The following is a 13025-nucleotide window of genomic DNA, read 5'->3' as shown; positions in this document are numbered from 1 at the left end:
GTTTGTAGTCTGTTATAGACTTTTTTTAAAGTACTAAATCTGACATATTATTTAGCCTAATCTGACTTAAAGCCTGTTAAAAAGTTTGCTAGTTTTTTTTACAAAAATAAAAATATTATTTAAAAAAAATATTTCATAATAAACATATTTATATGTAAAATATCATATTTAATATTTATAAGAATTTTTAAACTTTAAAGTATTTAAAATATACAAAACTATTTATAATTAAAGATAATAAATTTAAAATATCTCATAATTTTTTTAATAATAAAAAAATTATTTATATATGTAATTATGTATTAACAGACCCTGACAGGTCAATAAGATTAATTAGTGAACTTGAACCTGACCTATTAATATAATAAGATTTTTATAAGAGTTTGAGCCTGTGTCTATTTCATAACAGATCAGACCAGACTAGATCAAACTAAACACAAATTAAACTGCAGACCCTGACTTTTTTCCACCCCTAGCTACACAGCATACTAAAGCCTCAGCTAGGTAGATTTTTCTTATATGCTCCCATTTTTTGTCCGGTCTATGTTCAGTAATATAGATAATAATAGAATATAGTGAGATGAAGCCCATTTAGCCCATTATGATGTTTTTGGACAGTATTTAGCCCATTTCTCTAAAGGACTAGTGTGGGCTCAACCCAAAGGGACCAACCCACAAAGGCTGTAATCAAAATATGCAAAACGAATTTCGTAATTTCATTCATAAATACACGTCATTTGCATCAGGCTTCTTCCTTCACTCGCATTACAGTGTTTCTGTGTAAGAAGAAAAAAAGTGTTTCTTGAAAGAGCAGAGCAGAGCAGAGAGAGAGAGAAATGGAGAGTGCGATACGTGGGAGATTCGCTCTTTCTCCCAGCGCTATCTCCAACCTTAAACCAGGTACTTACCTAATTCACTTTTCATAATATTTCGATTCCAAGATTCTCCATATTCAATTAATTAATTCCCACCTAAACCTACTCTTCTCTTCACCTGATTTCAAGCCCCAATTTTCATTTCTTGTTGAATTTGATGCATATACCTTTGAGTTTTGACGTTATTAGGTTATTATCACGTGATATTTTAATTCTCGTCTTCTGCAATGTTATAGTTATATACTTATATACCTGCATTCTCTTCTTTCGTTCGTTCTTTCTTTTTTATAATAATTTTCTTTTGTTGAATCAATTGCCTGGTCCGAATTGTTCTCTTCTTAGAAGAATTTCACCAGCTGTAATTCATCATCTATCTTTGGAATTTTATCCTTTTTTCTTGAAAAAGAAAGAAAAAAAAATTGATAATCTAGACACGGGTTTATGGCGAAGCCTGTAATATTCATCATCCAGTGGTTCTTGCAATGTCTATTATTTGTATCTGAAAACTATGTTTTGAGATGCTTGATGTGTTGCCATGTGGTAGAGTTCCGGTGAAAGCAAAGATCCTTGGTTAATCTTCATGCAATGTGTATCTATATGGTTGAGTGCTTCAAATTGTAGTTGTTTTTAATGATTTGCTTTTTGCAGGAGATAGATATTCACTTTGTAGAGGACCATGCTCCAATCTTTGCATCCCCACAGCTGCAATAACTACAAGACCGGGCAAAGGTGCAGGGCTGCTGGAAAAGCCAGTAATTGAAAAAGTTACCCCTGGCCGTGAATCTGAATTTGATTTGAGGTTAGAACTAGTCTTGATTCTCGATCTTCAAGCTGAACTTTTCCAATTGGGTATTGTAATTGTGTGGCTAGATTCAATTTTATGGAGATTCCCTGAATAAAAGATACCGGTGAGAATCTTGTCAATGGTGTCCATATTATTGATATTGCTGGTATAAGTATCTTGTGGGAAAATGGAGATGGTATTGCATTGAATAAAAATGATTTGTTTTTACTTCAAAGTCTTTGCATTGTAATTCTGAAGTAATCAAGTAAATAAATGGATGTTTATGCCTTAACCTCCTTAATGAAAGGGAACTAGGAGATCCATTAGAGTTTGTATTTTTTATGCACTGTTGTTCAGTTCCTTTTTTTTCAGAATAAAATGTGACATGGGTTGAAAAGGTTTCATTCTGGACTTTCTAAAATGTGCAGGAAATCGCGAAAATCAGTGCCACCATATCGCGTAATATTGCACAATGACAACTTCAATAAACGGGAATATGTGGTCCAAGTACTGATGAAGGTTATTCCTGGGATGACCATTGACAATGCTGTTAATATCATGCAAGAAGCGCACTACAACGGGTTGTCAGTGGTTATCATCTGTTCCCAAGCTGATGCTGAAGTATACTGCATGCAACTGAGAGGAAATGGGCTACTGAGTTCAATTGAGCCTGCAGGCGGAGGGTGCTGAACAGCTGATGCAGCATTCAATACGAAGCAATATTGGAGTTGATGCTATTGAAAGGCGAAATTGGAAACGTTTGTTTGTGTACATAGGATAACGTCATGAAGCTTTTGAGTAACGCAAGAAAAAGGCAAATGTATAATAGTTGTTGGTCTTACGATTTTGACGAGATAGTTGTGATTTTGAATAAATAAATAATAGCACTACTTTTGTATCAACTCTGGTGTTTCTGATCTTGTTTGATTTGCTTTTGATATCAGCTTGACCGCCTTAACGAATTGAATCTCTACCAGTCATTATTATTAATTTTGGGTCTGGACCAGTCATTAATTATTAAAGCCAAAAAAATAAAAAAGACAACCATCAGGAAAACAATGACCATTGATGCCACTATTCCATGTGAACTATATATATAACGAAACAGAACGAATTGAAAAAATTACATTCTGAAAAAATGAAATAAACATTAAATATTGATTTTTGTCCACTTTTTTAAGTCATTAAAAACATGTGGATTTTAAGCTTGTCATGGTTGAAAATTTGAAATTTTGGAGGTTCAACCAACACTTATTACAAAAGAGGTTGCCTTGAAATCAACGACTAATTTTCAGTCAAGTTACATCACTAAGACGACTTCCACCCTACTGCACTCGTAAGTAAATCTCCCCTTGCAAGAAGGAATTCTTGTCAAACCTTGTCACACACGTTGAGTTGATGACAGTACCAATCTCAACTTCTTTTAGCTACAACGAAGGAAAGCCTTTTCATCCCTATAATCCGACGCAAACATGGACAAAAAAAGTCACCACCGAAGATTACAAGCAAGCTTGTCTTTAACCCTCCTTCTCTATGTTTTATTACTTCCTCCAAACCAGGAGGAAGCTTCACGGCTTATGGTATATTTTTTCCAAAAACATTGAAAATTTACATATGCATGAAACATGACAAAGATAGATATATGAATTGTTTCTAGATGTAAAAATTGAACAATCCACTTAATTTGACTTTATATGATGAATTTGTTGTTGGTACTAAAATGATCTGTTTATTGAGTCATGAAATCTTTGAAAGGGTGAAACTGGAAATAATGAAAGCATTCACCCCAGTTGGATGAGGCATGAACTCAGCTATTTGGCAGCCAACCCATCGTGCTAAAGAAGCTAGTTTGCTAAAATCCCACATACAATAAGAACAATCAACAATCACTAACCAATGGGAAGCTTTCATTATTCCACTGGAGAGAGGAATGATTGAATACCAAAAACAATGAAAAGCAATCCACCTGATAGTGCAACCTGAAAAGTATTGAAGTACAACATTTAGATAACATGCACACACAACTTAATGCTACACCAGCAGTGTGGTAAATCAGAATTACACATTACAACCTAATCTCTACAAGCTAAGTAGATAAAAAGGAACAGAAACTAATACCATTTTTTCTGATATTTGAGATGCTAAACTCTTTCCTCCGATGACAGCAGCAGTAGTGCATAGTGCTTGTCCCCTGAGGGAAAAATTGAAAATTTTCAATTATCCTAAGAAATTTTAGGTTCACAGGTATGGAACACATTACTTAAATAAATAAAATTGCACAAATCATGTCTATGCAGAATTCCAGCATAATATTCAGAAAACATATCCCATCATGGGAGACCGAAGGAAAAATTAATCAAAATCTTCAAAGAAATAGGTTGATACTAAATTACAGACAGAAAAAATTAAGAGTACAAACTTACAGAATCCCTCCAAGAACGACACCAAATGGGTTCTCATCCGCAGCCAAACCAATTGTAGCCAGCTGAAACAGAACAAAGTTATGGCTAGTGAAGAATAAAGCAGTGTCTATAATGGAGCATATGCAAGGGAAAAAATGTTCTATAACTACACTCACCTGGCTCTTGTCACCCCACTCCCCAAAGAAATTGATAGAAAATGCCTACAAAATGGAGTTGATAAAGTGGATCTGATTAACCATAGCTTAATTTTTTTAGTAAATACTGTACAGTTATAATACAAATATGTTACCTTTAGAAAAATAGGGGACAAAAACTGAGATAAAAAATGGCGTTGCTGCTTTTTCAAGTCATCATCAACCTAGGAGTTAGAATCACACAATGTATATACAGTTTTAGAACATCAAATACACAGCACCAGAGAATTCTATTTTGAATATATTCTTACAATCAATTATTTCCTGGAATTAAGGAGGAAAATTCTTAATCCATTCAAAATCATATCCATGCATCCAAGCAAGAAAAAATATATCAGATAGACATTTTATTTTTACCTTACTGCTATCTTTCTTAACTCCATTGTTAGCCTTCCAATCTTTGTCCTGATAATAAAGGGAGCTCAATCAACTGTCAAGAAGGAAAAATAATTAACTTGAAAGAAGAAACCAAACAGAAGCGAAAAACAAACCAATTCTGCTTCTACTTCAGCCAATTCTTCAGCATCCCTGCTCGGTGAAATCATGATCCACGAGTGAAAAAAAAAAGAACTTCTATTCAGTTACAAGTTGATGTTCATTACAAAATAATCAGTAATTTACTGGCAAAGAATGAACAATCACCCGTCTCCAAATATAGCATCTTTCAAGGACCAAATTCCAAACCCAAAGAATAAAAATGTTGTAATGTGATGACTCCATTTACGTGAAATCTGCAAAATTACAGGAAGATCAGCACCCCAGAAAACTAAAAATAAATAAAATGAGTGTGTAATTTAATCAAACAATTGCTGGATCTCAAATACAGTTGGCCATAATATCTCAATATATGCAACATATTGACTAATAGAAGGATAGCACCTACTAATGATTCTAAGAAGAAACAGATAATGATGAGAATTGTGAAGTTCCACAACTAGCAAACAATGCTTACCAGATTTGGAGCAGCCCAACCAACTAGGGCAGAGAGAATAGTCATGACCTAGAATTTTCAAGGAACTATGAGACTTAAAATAAAAATAGATCAAAATAACAATAAAGCTGTTAAAAGGAAGAAGACTAGATTCTTACAATCAAAGCCGATAGGCAACCCAATAAGACAAGGCGCCGGGGGTGTCGCATAGCCAGGATCTTGAAACAAACATCATGAAATCAAACATCAGGCTTTTGCTTTCTACTCAAAGTAACAAAGAAAGACAAATATTAAAGCCCTCTATTCTTGCCATAAACTATTCAATGAAGTAACAAGTAATGTTGCTCATTCAAATACTTCTATCAAACATATTTGGTGTTAGTAGAGCAATGGGAAATTTTTTTATGTAAAAGCAACTAAATAATGATGACCAAATTGAAAAACAAATTCATTCAAAAACACACAAACTTGAACACTCAATACTGTTCACTGATAAAATAGTTTCAAACCATGACACATCACACAACAAAAATTTCCCCAAAGAGACAAACAAATTGTATCTGAGGTAGTTCCAATCCAGAACACTACTCTGATAGGTCAGACAAGTGGCCCACAGAATGCAAGGCTTTGATTTGGAGTGCCTACCTAGCTCTAGTGAGTAAATCCTTAAATTAGTCTCTTAGATTTGGCACCAGACACTGAAGCAGGGACACAAAATTATGTGTGACAGATAAAATATGGACAGAAATATTGTGTCTAGCGACACTGAATTAGTATATTTTGTGTCCTTCCTGATAGGAAAGACACAGCTTATTTTTCATTATTTTTATCAAATTTTCATAATTATATTTTTATCATTATATTTTTCTTCTTAAACATTTTTTATGAAAATAAATTAAATGTTCATAATTTATTATAGTTTATCACCAAACAAAATATAAGAACACTAATTTTTGTATCTCTATCATTTGTGTCTTGTTCTCAAAACTGAAGGCAGAATTAAATCTTTTGTTTCCGTCAAATCCCCCCTCCCCCCAACCAACCAACCAACCAATTAACTAAAATGCATCTTTTTAGTCCTAACTAATTTTTTATCTTAAAATTTCAGAAACCAATTTGAGTATTTGCTACTCTAAATATCCACACATAAGAATGAATATATTAATTGGAGTAAGTCAAGTGCCGATACTGTGAATATATGATTTAGGAAATGCAAAAAGGAAAGACACGAAAGAAGGAGGTGAATCCAGTAGCTAAAGATTCAAAACTTTTTTTAACTAAAGTCTAAAACTTTTAGATTGCAGCTTAGAAGTAAACGAAAACAAACATAGAGGATCACTAATGAAGAATAAAAATGGCGAAGAATAAGTAACCATGAAGAGAAACATACCGCAGCTGCAAAGAAGGTTTTATCACCGATCTCAGAGAGCACGGTCATGGCCAGCGACTTGGTAAAACCCTGATTGATGAAAATGAATAACAGGATTGGCATCAGTTGACAAACAATGAGCAAATCCAAAAAAAGAAAATTAAAATTGAGGAAATAATGAAAATAAATAAATGAAATTGAAATCTGTAGTACCTGAGCGATTGAAGTCATATTGGGGGAAGAATGAAGAAGAAGTGGGAAAAGAGAAGATAAAGCAGATGTGAGTGTGGGATTCGGAAAAATAGGTGCTTGGTTTCTCTTGTTATGTTACGTTATGTTAGTTGTTACCTAAAACAAGTGAGAGGCGAAGGTTGAAAGAGGAGAGAAGAGACAACGCGCGTGTAAAGTGCGTGCGAATTATTTTACTATTTTCTTATTCGCAGCTTTGGCATTCAATTCTCTTCCTTTCCCGGGAATCGGAATCTCTCCTCTCTATTATTTTGATTATTTGATTCGTGAAAACAAGAAAGCGTTCAAATATTTCTTTGTGTGCTATATTGTTATGGGTAAAAATTTAGAGTAAACATTCAATTATCTATTTTTACGACGGACAAAGTGAATTTTACAAAAAAATATATATTTCGATTTTCAAATTTTTTTGAGAAAATATTATTTTTTATTAAAAAATTCGTTAAATAATAACAAAATTTAGTTTTGTGAGAGTTTTATTTTGTATTTTATGTAATTTTTAAATCTCTATAAACTTTCACAAACTATTAATAAATTTATTTTAAAAAATTCTTTTACTATTGGTGGTTAAGTAAAAAAAAATATTGATAAAAATGATATCGCAAAAAAAATAATTGTAGTACAAATATTTTTTAAAGGAAAGAAAAAATATCGAATAAAAAATAAAAGAAGAGAACTTTAATATTGATAATATTGGTATTGGTGATTGTTCATACCCTGGCCCAATAATAAAGGCCCAGGATCAAGTAAAAGAACTAATCCAAAAGGTTGGGCCTCACCAGTACCAATCTTCATCCTATGAAGTCGGTACTCACTACGACTTGTTCTAAAGAAGTCGGACACGAGGGTTAGCTGGCAGATAAACACTCATTCAAATGAGTAACTGCCCCTAGAATCTCTCTAACTACTTCCACGAGCCATATCTTAACCTCCCTAAGATAATGGGATGGTTAACACCCTAAAAATATGGCACTACTCCAACGGTGGTTATTGGTTCACCACTATAAATACACTGACACCCCTCAGGTATCTCTAAGTCCAATACTCTCTAGACCTGCTCACACTCTTGCTAACTTAGGCATCGGAGTGTCTTTGCAGGTACCACCCCCATCTCCTCACAGAAACAAGTCGGACGAAGGCCCCCCGAGTTGCAAACCCATTCGGAATCTTCCTCCTTCACACATTTGGGCCAACCAACGCCATTTAGCCCATCAATCTCCGGTTACCCACCGTAACATTGGCGCCGTTGCCGAGGACCCGAGAGATCGACCACTAATGGCGGACAGATTCCCCGAAGAGGGTCATGTGGAAACTGATTCTGAACAAGAGAATCTGGACACAGGCAATAATGATGCAGACTTCACCCTCCACCAGGGAACTAATGATCAACACAGGGAAGGTACCTCCGGAGTAAAAAACCCGAAGGTAAACTCTTCAGAAGGGCGCGAATCAGAGAAAGAGGGACCACCCCATGTAACTGAACTCATGGGATTAGTCCACAGTCGCCTGGAACAGTTAGAACAAGAACGGGAGCGACAAAAGGAAACTGAAAAGAACCTAAAAGAGGAGATGGAACGACGAAAAGAGTTAGAGAGAAAACTCTTAAAGTTAGAAAGGTTGCAATCCCCGTGACGAACGAGAAGAACCGCCCTTAGGAGGGGAGGATCCTTTCAGCGAGGACATAATGAGGGCAAAAGTTCCGAGGAACTTCAAAAGCCCCGATATGGACCTCTATGACGGAACCACGGATCCAAAGCATCACCTGAGCAATTTCAAAAGTCGGATGTACCTAGCTGATGCCTCCGACGCTACGCGATGCAAAGCTTTCCCGACCACTCTATCGAAAGCAGTGATGAAGTGGTTCGACAGCCTCCCTCCGAGGTCGGTTACCAGTTTTGAAGACCTCTCAAGGAAGTTTTTGATGAGGTTCTCTATCCAGAAAGATAAAGTGAAACATGCACCGAGCCTTCTGGGAATAAAACAGGAGGTCGGAGAATCCTTACGAGCCTATATGGAAAGGTTCAACAAAGCATGTTTAGAGATTCAAGACCTGCCCACAGAGGCAGTCATAATGGGGTTAGTCAATGGACTCAGAGAAGGTCCCTTCTCACAGTCCATATCTAAAAGACACCCCGTTTCTCTAAGTGATGTACAAGAAAGAGCTGAAAAGTACATCAATATGGAGGAAAACACTAAGCTGAGAGACCTGAGTTGGCGACCTGGGCTCCTTCCCTCAACGAAAGAGAGGGAAAGGGAAACCAAGAAAAAGGAGGAACTCGGTCTCAAGAGACCAAGAAAATACCACTCTTATACTCCTCTGAAAGTTTCTATAGTGGACGTATACAGAGAGATTTGTAACACTGAAAGACTGCCACCCCCTAGACCCATTAAAAATAAAAAAGGGGGGAGCCGCAGCAACTACTGTGAGTACCATAAAATATATGGTCACTCCACAAACGACTGTTACGACCTTAAAAATGTGATAGAAAAGCTGGCTAGAGAAGGTCGGCTTGATAGATATCTCATAGAAAGGTCGGACGGTCATGGAAAGAGAAAGCGAGACGATATGGATAGAAGAGACCCACCGCCGCAGACTCCAGAGAGACATATCCATATGATCTCAGGAGGGTTCGCGGGAGGGGGACTCACCAAATCCTCTCGCAAAAGACATCTCAAAAAAGTCTACCAGGTCAGAGAAGAGTCATCCGACCTCCCTACCATTTCATTCACAAAAGAAGATGGGCAAAGAATAATCCCTGGACACGATGATCCAGTAGTAATAACTATGATCCTGGCAAATGCCCATCTCCACAGAACCCTAGTAGACCAAGGAAGCTCAGCGGACATCTTTTTTAAGCCCGCTTTTGACAAACTAGGGTTGGATGAGAAAGAATTAAGAACCTACCCCGACACCTTGTATGGATTAGGTGACACGCCAATAAAACCACTGGGATTTTTGCCCTTCCACACCACCTTTGGAAAAGGGGAAAAATCAAAGACTCTGAGTATAGACTTCATAGTCATTGATGTGGGGTCATCATATAACGCTTTAATCGGCAGAGCTACCCTTAATCGACTCGGAGCAGTGGTATCCACTCCCCACCTTTGCATGAAATTCCCGACTTCAGCGGGGATAGCAACGGTAAGGGGAGACCAAAAGTTGGCAAGGAAATGCTACAATGAAAGCCTAAATCTGAGAGGAAAGGGCAGAGAAGTTCACACAATAGAGCTCGGCGGTGCAAGGGCCAGAAAAGAGCTACGACCACAACCGGGAGGAAAAACCGAGGAGATACAGGTCGGCAAAGAGGAAGGGAAAAATACTCATATAGGAGCCAACCTAGGGGAAACCCTAAAACAAGAATTGACTAAGCTCCTAAGAGATAACTCCGACCTCTTCGCCTGGAAGGCCTCCGACATGCCTGGGATAGACCCCGAGCTTATGTCCCACAAGCTCTCGGTTTATCCGGGATCCCGACCTGTACAACAAAGAAGATGCAAGCTCGGCCCAGAACGAGCCCTAATAGTAGAAGAACAAGTGCAGGCGCTGCTGAAAGCTGGCTTCATCAGAGAAGTCAAGTACCCAACATGGCTAGCCAATGTAGTGCTAGTCAAAAAACAGAATGGCAAATGGAGAATGTGTGTCGACTATACCGACTTAAATAAGGCATGTCCCAAGGACCCTTATCCGCTGCCAAGTATTGATACCCTAGTGGACTCCAGCTCGGGGTATCAATACTTATCATTCATGGACGCCTACTCGGGATATAATCAAATCCCAATGTATGAGCAAGACCAGGAGAAGACATCATTCATCACACCCAGAGCTAATTTCTGCTACGTGGTCATGCTATTTGGATTGAAAAATGCAGGGGCCACATATCAAAGGTTGATGAATAAGGTGTTCGCCTCTCACCTTGGGAGCCTAATGGAAGTATACGTCGACGACATGTTGGTAAAGACCAAGAAGGAAATCGACCTCTTGTCAGACCTTTCACAAGTCTTTGACACCATAAGGCTGCACGGGATGAGATTAAATCCCGCAAAGTGCGCCTTCGCGGTGGAAGCAGGGAAATTTCTAGGGTTTATGCTTAAACAAAGAGGGATCGAAGCAAATCCCGATAAGTGTAGAGCTATCCTGGAAATGAAAAGCCCGACTTGTTTGAGAGAGGTCCAGCAGCTGAATGGCCGACTTGCAGCCCTCTCCAGATTTTTGGCAGGATCAGCACTAAAATCCCTTCCATTGTTCTCCTTATTGAGAAAGGGATGTCAGTTTGAATGGACCCCTGAATGCGAGGAGGCGTTCCAGGAGTTCAAAAAGTTCTTAAGCCAACCTCCTATTCTGACCCGACCCGTAGCTGGAAAAGACCTCGTCCTATACTTATCTGTAGCAGACAAGGCTGTCTCATCAGCCCTGATAAGAGAAGACGAGGTCGGCCAACATCCAGTATATTTCATCAGTAAAGTTCTACAAGGCCCTGAGCTAAGGTACCACAAACTAAAAAAGTTTGCCTACTCCTTAGTAGTAGCCTCACGAAGGCTACGGCCTTACTTTCAAGCTCACACAATAAGAGTCCGTACGAACCAACCCATGAAGCAAATCCTCCAAAGGACGGATGTTGCAAGGAGAATGGTTCAATGGGCAATAGAGCTTTCTGAGTTCGACTTAAGATACGAAACTCGGACGGCGATTAAAGCCCAATGCCTCACCGATTTCATTGCAGAATACGCAGGGGATCAGGAGGAAAAACCAACTACATGGGAACTCTATGTAGATGGATCCTCCAACAAAACAGGAAGCGGTGCAGGCATAATATTGGTAGATGAAAGAGGAACCCAGATAGAGGTTTCCCTAAAATTTGAATTCCCAGCTTCAAATAATCAGGCAGAGTATGAAGCCTTGATTGCTGGATTGAAGCTGGCAGAAGAAGTTGGTGCTACAAAGGTGATGATATACAGCGACTCACAAGTGGTGACCTCCCAAATAAGTGGAGAATATCAGGCAAAGGACCCAAATATGAAGAGGTACTTGGAAAAAACTCTGGAACACCTTGGGCGCTTCGCAGAAACCGAGGTCAAGCACATAACTCGGGATCTGAATAGCAGAGCGGACGCCCTATCCAAGTTGGCAAGTACCAAACCAGGAGGGAACAATAGAAGCCTAATCCAAGAAACCCTTCAGGAACCCTCAGTGGTAAAAATAGAAGACAAATAAGAAGTCCTTGAGGTAGTCGGTTTAAACCTCGGATGGATGAACCCCTTGGTCGAATACATAAAATTTGACATCCTTCCAAAAGAGGAAAAAGAGGCCAGGAAAATCCGGAGGGAAGCACAACATTACACTTTGGTGATAAATACTCTATATAGAAGAGGGATATCAACACCATTGTTAAAGTGCGTACCGACCTCAAGAACCACCGAGGTGTTAGAGGAAATCCACAGTGGAATCTGCGGAAATCATCTTGGAGCAAGGTCACTAGCCAGGAAAGTAATCCGAGCTGGATTCTACTGGCCGACCTTGCAGAAAGATGCCACAGAATTTGTGAAAAAGTGCCAACCATGTCAGATGCATGCAAATTTCCACGTGGCTCCCCCAGAGGAACTCATCAGTATCACTTCTCCATGGCCCTTTGCAAAATGGGGAATGGATTTGTTAGGTCCTTTTTCCCAAGCACCAGGACAAGTCAAATACCTGATCGTGGGAATAGATTACTTCACAAAATGGATAGAAGCAGAACCATTGGCCACCATCACTGCTCAAAGAAGTCGGAGGTTCCTCTACAAAAATATCATCACAAGATATGGGATACCTTATTCCATTACTACAGACAATGGAACCCAATTCACCGATTCTACCTTCAGAAGCCTAGTAGCCAGTATGAAAATAAAACACCAGTTCACCTCGGTGGAACACCCACAAGCTAATGGGCAGGCCGAGGCAGCCAACAAAATTATACTGGCAGGGCTAAAGAGAAGATTACAATAGGCAAAAGGAGCCTGGGCCGAAGAGCTCCCCCAAGTGCTATGGGCTTACAGGACAACGCCCCAATTCGCCACTAGAGAAACGCCCTTCCGACTAGTCTATGGCGTAGAAGCAATGATACCAATAGAAATCAATGAACAAAGCCCAAGGGTAATTCTCCATGACGAGATCGGAAACATACAGGGGCACAAAGAGGAGCTCGACTTGCTCCCCGAAGTCC

The 13025-nt window shown here is 38.7% G+C and overlaps 2 protein-coding genes across 3 annotated transcripts; one reads left to right on the top strand and one right to left on the bottom strand.

The window, feature by feature from the left end:
• Positions 1-732: 732 nt before the first annotated feature.
• Positions 733-2579, top strand: LOC130950726 (ATP-dependent Clp protease adapter protein CLPS1, chloroplastic). Its single transcript, XM_057879288.1, has 3 exons — positions 733-900; positions 1524-1674; positions 2088-2579. The coding sequence occupies exons 1-3, from the start codon at positions 837-839 to the stop codon at positions 2347-2349; spliced, it is 477 nt and encodes a 158-aa protein (XP_057735271.1). The 5' UTR covers positions 733-836; the 3' UTR covers positions 2350-2579.
• A 240-nt stretch (positions 2580-2819) lies between these two features.
• Positions 2820-7039, bottom strand: LOC130950725 (GDT1-like protein 4). 2 transcript variants are annotated; one of them, XM_057879287.1, is made up of 13 exons: positions 6790-7039; positions 6598-6666; positions 5366-5425; positions 5229-5276; positions 4919-5007; positions 4768-4804; positions 4634-4681; positions 4372-4440; positions 4238-4282; positions 4083-4144; positions 3778-3850; positions 3554-3638; positions 2820-3113 (listed from the first exon to the last, which is right to left on the bottom strand). In XM_057879287.1, exons 1-12 carry the CDS (start codon positions 6805-6807, stop codon positions 3570-3572), a joined length of 687 nt encoding a protein of 228 aa, XP_057735270.1. In that variant the 5' UTR covers positions 6808-7039; the 3' UTR covers positions 2820-3113; positions 3554-3569. The 2 variants fall into 2 exon arrangements, with proteins under 2 accessions (XP_057735270.1, XP_057735269.1); XM_057879286.1 differs by lacking the exon at positions 2820-3113 and having other exon boundaries at positions 3326-3638.
• Between the last annotated feature and the right edge of the window lie 5986 nt (positions 7040-13025).

This window comes from Arachis stenosperma, chromosome 9 (genome assembly GCF_014773155.1).
Source record: "Arachis stenosperma cultivar V10309 chromosome 9, arast.V10309.gnm1.PFL2, whole genome shotgun sequence".
In the NCBI taxonomy this organism is placed as follows: Eukaryota; Viridiplantae; Streptophyta; class Magnoliopsida; order Fabales; family Fabaceae; genus Arachis; species Arachis stenosperma.
This window is presented reverse-complemented; position numbering and strand designations above follow the sequence as displayed.